We start from the raw sequence: 8,163 nt of genomic DNA, 5'->3' as shown, positions 1-8,163 counted from the left end.
AAGCATCGTTAGCAGTAAGCATCTTTGCTTGCTGGACCACTTCCATATATTTTTCATAATTAACTCACGTAGAGACAATATAATCTGCCTATTTTAGACCTGGAAAGACATAGCTAAGTTTAAATATCACATTTTGATGATTCGAACTATAATATGCAAGAATTGATTAATATATAACTTTGAAAAAATTTCATTCTCTTTTCCCCCACCTCCAATTCTTTATCCCTCTCTTAATTACATACAGCGTAACAGAAGGTAAAAGATGACAACTAACTTAAAAGTCTCTCTTATTAGTATTATCAGAGACTTAATCCAAAGTAGATAATAAATGATCCAAAGATTCAAAAAAAAAAAAAAAAAACCCAGAGAGAGATAGAAAAGGAAAGGAAAAAAAAAATCTCAACTTGTAATTGATCGATTTAACTAATTAAACTTCATGCATGTCATTATTATTATTTTTTGCTTAATTATTCAGCAAAAATATAAAGTCATGATTATTTTTTGCTTGATACATATAATGTTTTTAACACTGTGAAGCACTGAAAGAAGGAGCTACAACAACAGAAGAATAGACCTTAGAACTACCAAGTGAAAGTGTACAAAGCTTATTCCTTTGACCATCATCATCAACCCCATCTTCATTGCTCGAAGAACAAACTATAGTCTCTTCAACAATTGCATCAAAACTAACCGAATCAAATTCTTCCCCCATATTTCGATCTCTCCACCGATTAATATCAATCGCGGAACCAAGAGACGACGACGACAAATTAGACCTCGCCTTGTTCTTCATTAGAGCATGCTTAAGAACCTGGCAAAGCCTTGGATTCTTTCCCAATATGCTGCAATTTTCTTCATGAGAATTCAAAAATCCTTGATTTGGGAAATTGGTCTTTGCATTTCTCCCTCTCAAGAGCCTAGCAGCCTTGTCATAAGCCAAAGCGGCGTCCTCTGGCGTGTCGAAAGTGCCTAACCAAAGCCTCAGCTTCTGCGACGAGTCCTTGATTTCAGCAACCCATCTTCCTGATGGCCGCTGTCTTACTCCTAGGAACCTTCTAATATTTCCCTTATTGATCTTCATGACTCTTTTTCCCTCCCCATTTTCATGGATAAATTTTTCTGCTCCATTAATATTGATTGTTGAGGAGTGTTTCGTGATTTGGTTTTGTGAATGATCAGAAGGGATTTTTGAGCTCTCCAAGTTGTCCATGGTAGAAGGAGCTGAATAGGGTTAGTTTAGCTTAGAGAGGAGGGAACACCATGATGCTATATATTACACTTGTACTTATATATATATATATATATATATATTAGAATGATGGTTAAAAGAATGATGCATACATCAAGAATGACATGTTGGTTATTGTCTTGGCTTGTTTTTGTATCTTTGTGAAGGAATAACATATAACTGAATGATACATATCAGAATAGTATATATATGTGAGTACATTCAGAATAATATTGATAGAAAAACATGTAGGTTCTTCTCATCATGATATATATGGGCCTAGCTATAAGCTATAGGGATAGAAAATTTGGCAAAGGAACATTTGATTAGGGTTAAAAAGATAATGTCAATAGAGTGCTTGTTGATTAAATTGGTAGCTTTATCATTGACCATAGTTTGGAGGGGCGTGGACGGAATGGTATGTTATTTTGCAAATCATGATCAAGATTTTTTGAAAGTATGGTTATCTTTTTGTACTTGGTTTGACACCCTAGAGAAGATTGTTTTAACTCTTTTATTTCTTCCTTTTTATCTAATTTTTTTGTCAGACAGCAGCCTTAAAGTGTAAAGACAACACTGAAAGAAACAAATTTGGCACATCGAACAATGATGAGTGTGGTTTAGAATTTAGTGATATTTCTTAAGCGAAATTTGATCTAGTCCAAGATGCCTTTTGAGAATGACTCTGTTGCTTATAAAATCTTATAAGGTAGGAGTCGTTTCCTAGCTTTTGAAATTGATTCCTTTCTTTGCCCTAGAGTGTTTTTTAAGCACTTGTTCGTTTAAAAAATAGTATAATAAAATAAGAATAGTGCCAAATACAAAACAAATATTACTTTTCACAATCCTTTCTATAAAGGGTTTCAAAATAAATCAAAAGAACAAAGTTTGAAAATTCATGAAAACAATCCTCAGCGATTAATGAACAATTTGACCAACTCTGCAAATAAGCTATTATTTCTTGATATATTGAAGTTAGTGTAAAGGTAAAATAAATTCGAGTTTCACACCATTTAAATGTAAATACAAATCATTTAAATGTAAATACAAACACAAAATTTATAATGATATTAGATCACCCCACTTAACAGGTTGACTTAAGTACAAACAAAATTACTTTTTGAAATTCTTTCTACCAAGGGTTTCAAAATAAATGAAAAGAACAAGTTTGAAAATTCATGAAATTACAATCTAGTGCTTGAGGAAGTAATTTAAAGGGAAAAATAAACCCAAATATCGTATCATCTAACTATAATTAGATCACTCCACCTAATAACAATATTTTTAAGATGGAAGTGTTAGATCTTAAAAAGTCTAATTTCCGCATTTCAAACCTGTAAACTTGTTATGTTATGTCTAAGGATATTAGGAGAGAAATTCAATATGAGGTACTCCAATGCATAGAGGCTCTTAGAAAATCAAGGACTATCAATATAAAAAAAAAAAAAAAGAGATTGAAAATAAAGTAACTTCATCAAGTTGAATAGTTGAATTTTATCTGGCAAAAGATTTAACATCATAATCATGGTTGTGCATGCTACTCTATCTCTCTCTTTCTCTCACACACACATGAAGAGGCAAATGCAGACAAAATGAACGATGTATAAAATGCGTCCAAAGTAGAAAACGCAAGCATTCTAGGGTAGATGAGTAAATAAGATATTGCATAATAGCCCGCCAAGAGTGATGATCCCACAAGGAATATTAGCTGAAGTTTCTGCAGAAAAGTCCACAGAGAGAGAGAGAGAGAGAGAGAGAGAGAGAGAGAGAGAGAGAGAGAGAGATGTTTTATTTTGCAATATAATGCAGTATTAATTAAATATATCCATCATTAGCATAGTTAATACCACTGGTGATATAACTCCAACAGCTTCAAAACAAACTCCCACCTCAAAAGCCTAAACACAAACAGATACCTCATGTTTTCTTTCTAACTTGAGACCTACTCACCTCAACCACTGCATGACTGATCTGTACTACTTCAGATTAATTCTTTTTTTTTTATTGGTACTAAAGAATTCAAGAAAATATTTGGCAATTGTCACATAGTGGATGTCCCTTATTGTCCTTCAGAACATGCTCTCCATATACTTTGGCCTGGCTTCTTTTTCAAACTAATTTTTAATATATATATATACATATATATATATATATGTATATATACATATATAATAGCTGGGCATATTTAGCTAATCTTCTTTTGTACTGAGAATCATGATCAGAACTTCTTGGTTGTTTTTGTTGGATTTTTCATGGACGTACTTTATGGTGGTTGCTCTTCAATATTACTATTATAGATGTTCAACCTTAGTTTAACTTTAGTCCTAGAATCATCCATATTGTATCCATTAATAGCTCCCTTTGTTGGATTTTTCATGCAACTTTGACTAATATCTTTACCTCTTATAATGTATAAAATTTCTTTGAGTTCTTTTGATATGATACCTCCTTGGAGACCACATTGCTAAACTTAACTATTTGTACCTTTATAATATCTAGTTTATATGTATATGATTCCGTATTATGCTGCCCGTTATATATAATGCATGTCATTTTTGAGCATGAAATAATTACCGTTTTCACTAAAAACCAGTTCTCTCTTACTATTACTTCTACTTTCAGATCGATATATAGATCTTAGTTTGCTTCTCGAATATTTCATGTCATGATCCAAACTATATATATATATATGCATATATATATATATATATATATGCATATATATCCACTAATAGCTCCACTGTGTTGGATTCTCATGCAGACGTTGACGGACCTTTAATTGTACTTCTACTTGAGTTTTCTAACTTTGATATATGTGTACATACATACATATATACATGCACGCATGCATGTATGTATATTCCATTTGTGTGTAACTACAAGAAAAGTTGAAATAATTAATTGCCCTTATGTCAAAAATTTGTAGCTAAAAAAATTAGCTACAAAATTTTGCTTTCTAATTAACTCGTAGCTAGTCGACATTAAAAGTGTCTAGCTATAAGTTTTTTTTTATGTTTGTAGCTAAATATAATACTATAACCTATAAAAGTACTTTTGTAGCTAAATATGATATTTTTAGTAACAATATTTTTTTTTTTGTCACAAAAGATTATTGATTTTGATTTTGTAGCTAAAGCAACAATTTCTTGCAGTAATGGTAGAGAGATATATCTTAATAAATAATTACTTAGCCAGTGTATATATAACTACCTTTTCCAATAGTTTGATAAAACAGACAAACATGCAATTCCTGTGAAAGAGATGGAGGGATCTTGGGACGATTTGGTGGGACTTGATAATTTGCAAAAAGCCGAGTAATGATTTTGAAAAGGAAATTAATGTCCATGCTCTTTGTGCTCGAAGTGGATGGAAATTCTGATTGCTAAAATAGTTAAATGCTCATTATGAATTTTAACGGGATTCATCATTACGTATTCAATTGTTGATTAAGTTGATTTTTCTCTTTGGACTTTGCCATTAAAGGGTTTAATTAGGTATCTTTCAACTACTTTTGAGTGTAGGAGTAGATCTCTTTTAACTTGATAAATTTCTTTTATTTTTATGTTTACTTTTCTTTGAGTTTGTTATTTTGACTGCAGCAGTACTTAATCCCAACTTGTGTTCAAGAGTTCAATGATAGAAATCTCTTTTATTTTGTTGTTTGATCTTGGACTTGTCAGTTAGTCATATATATGTTGCAATTTTATCAATTTAATTAATTTTGACAACAATTTAAAATGTAAAGACAAAATAGAAATAACGCCACCAAACGCATTTTCAAACTACTTTTTTTTTCTTTTTATTTAGAAAAAAAAGTTTAAAAGAGTGATATCAAACAGTCCCTTTGTTTGCTAATTCTAAAATATTTTATGTCCCATTTTATACGTTGCGTTTCCTGTGCGTTTGTTTCATTAAAATAGAATTAGTTAATTTCCTTCCTGTCAATTTAGAAAGTTGGAATAGATAATTAGGAAATAGAAATTGAACCATATGCATGGAGAGATCATTGCATTATTTAGACCTAGCGAATCAATTAACTTTTGCATATTGAATTCTTTGTACAACTAATAAAGAGAGATATAGCATAATCGGTAGAGTGATTAGTAAATTATAATATATTTTTAAAAATTTATAGATAATAGCATAATTTAAAATTTTAAGTTTTAAATATTATTAAAAACCTAAAAATACCCTTAAACCACTATTTTCACCTCATTCCTCCCCCTAAACATCTATTTTATTTTTAAAATAGTAAATTATAGCATATATTTTTTTAAAATAGGTAGATTATAGTCAAGTCCACCATGGTCGGGATCGGCGACCGGTAGACAGAGCTTCCAACGACCGGTAACTATTTTCCAGTGACCATTTAACATTGTATTTACAGGTAAATACCGTATTTAACAATAAATGTTGTATTTACTAATAAATATCATATTTACCAGAAAATTAGGAGTCCATTTTTTCGGCGACCGTTTAACACTATATTTACCGATAATATTGTATTTACTAGTAAATATCATGTTTACCCAAAAATTCGGCCGTCGACTCCAGTGAATGTGTAACATTATATTTACCGGTAAATACCGTATTTACTATTAAATAATATTTACTAAATATCATATTTAACCGAAAATCCAGCCACTGACTTCGGCAACAGTTTTACATTGTATTTACCATTAAATACCGTATTTACTAATAAATATTAAATTTATCTAAAAATCCGACCACCGACTCTGGTGACCGTTTAACACTATAATTACTGGTAAATACCATATTTTTCAATAAATATCATATTTACGAGTAAATAGCATATTTATTTGAAAATTAAGACACCGATTCCGACAATTGTTTAACACTATATTTATTAGTAAATACTGTAATTACTGCAAAGGAAAATCTACATTGATCGAAATCATATAAAATACATCAAATGAGCATACTTTAGTTATTTCATCATTTTGTTTCTAAAAGACCAGAAACAACTCTTCCATGAATACATGCTCAGTTTTCCTAACTCAAAAACTAAGAAAATATTCATGAAACGACACACACATATTCTTTTTCAGATTGATATATATATATAAAGAAAATGAGGAAATAAAAGAACCAAACAACATATATGGTCGCTGACTACAATATTTGAAATCCACACTGACGGATTTGTCAAGAAGTCGATCGAAACCCTAGGCGGCAGATCTAAAATCCACAGCTGCCGCACCTGTCACAATTGATTGGGGTCAGCGAACAGGAATGTCGCCGACATCGGAATAGGAACAAGTTTTGCGAAGCCGTTGCAGAGAGAGAAAAGGAGGAAAGAGGGAAATCAGAATCGCAATGAGCAAAGTGTGATCTTTTTTCTACGGTTGAATCGCGGTGGAGAAGAAAAATGAGGCAACACAACAGTTGTATCGGCACCGGAAAGAAGGATCTCCGTTGCGACGTTGAAGCCGGCGCACGAACGACAATGACGGCGGTAGATACAGCATGACGATGGTAGTACTTGGCAAAGATTGGTGGCGGCATTGTACAACGTTCACCGGCAGTGCGAGGAGAGAGAGTGCAGGAAGAACAAGAGAGATCGTCATGAGAGAGAGGAAGAGTGTTTTGAGAGAGGGTGGGCGGCAGACAGAGAGATAGAGAGAGAAACGGCTGGGTTGGATTTGAAGAAGAGAAAAAAATAATGTAACGTAAATGAAAGGATAGTTTTGGAAGAGAATAATCTATTTTAAAATAAAAACTAATAATATGCTATAATTTATTATCATTTAAAAAATACGTTATTCACTTCAAATAAAGGTATAAAATATGCTTTATGGTGCATTTTTTTTCTAATGTTAATTAAATTAAATAGGCGATATTTATAAAAAAGAGTATGGCAATAAAATATGAATACGGCCAAAATAATTAATTATACATGATCAAGTTATAATGTCGTCCCTTGTCAAATGCATGGGAAATAGGTCACTAATAAAAAGGAACATGCATATATAGGGAAAAGCTTCCCATTTCTATTAAAAGTTATTTAAAATTAGTTGGTGCTTTTTGAAGAGTCTTGAAAAAAAAAAAAAACAAAAAAAAAGAGTTTGGAGCTTTATGTGATACAGATATTGATGGAATGCTGTCAATCTTGGAAGTTCTGGGCTGTAATAAGTCCAATTGAATTTTGCAATATAATAGCAACTCACCCTTGAAACCGGCTTGAAGTAGAATTGGGATATAAGAGCTTATAACTCCGTTAATTGTCTTATTCCATGTGGGAATTTCCAATCCCCTACGAGACGTGGGTTAAATCAGCGGCGGTCCACATTATCAACACTCGTCTGCAAAGAGTCCTCTCCGTTTTGGAAGACTTACTCGAGTCGACTACAAATTTTAATGCAAAAGTATGTTCTGATATATCATATCAAGATATTAGGGCCCGTCTGGTTCGCTCATTTGAATTTTTAATTTAAATTGAGATGTGATTTTATGTGAAAATTTTTTACTTTGAAAGAAAAAATTAAATGTGATTTTTTTTAGAATTTTTTACTGTAACAAAACTCGAATCGGTAAAATGAACGAAACCTTAATATGCAACTGTTTCGACTTAAAAATGCAACGCGGTGGACTAGCTTTGAGTAGAACTCACCACTGAAAACCATTTTGTAAGGGGAGGGATACTAAACTCACTAATTATCTTATAATTCTTGAGGTGAAAATTTTAATTTGTGATATTAATACACTAATGATCTGCCTAGTGTACGGATGTCAATGCCCTAATTTTTCCAACTGTAGTTAGAAAAAAAAAAAAAGAAGAGAAATTAGTGTGGGTGGCCGATTTGAGCCACCCACTTTAACTAATGAGCCGAGGTTTTTAAAATTAGGAGAATGACCTTTTTAAAAAAAAAAAAAAAAAAAAATACAGTGATTGGATCATAGTTTTACCTTTCCTT

General features: G+C 31.8%; 1 protein-coding gene across 1 annotated transcript; it reads right to left on the bottom strand.

Moving 5' to 3' along the window:
• Nucleotides 1-523: 523 nt before the first annotated feature.
• Nucleotides 524-1,210, bottom strand: LOC21405066 (ethylene-responsive transcription factor ERF010). Its single transcript, XM_010112446.1, has one exon. The coding sequence runs from the start codon at nt 1,208-1,210 to the stop codon at nt 524-526; it is 687 nt and encodes a 228-aa protein (XP_010110748.1).
• Between the last annotated feature and the right edge of the window lie 6,953 nt (nt 1,211-8,163).

The sequence above is a fragment of the Morus notabilis genome, unplaced genomic scaffold (assembly GCF_000414095.1).
Source record: "Morus notabilis unplaced genomic scaffold, ASM41409v2 Scaffold16, whole genome shotgun sequence".
In the NCBI taxonomy this organism is placed as follows: Eukaryota; Viridiplantae; Streptophyta; class Magnoliopsida; order Rosales; family Moraceae; genus Morus; species Morus notabilis.
Note: the sequence above shows the minus strand (reverse complement) of the source record. Positions and strands in the feature narration are given on the sequence as shown.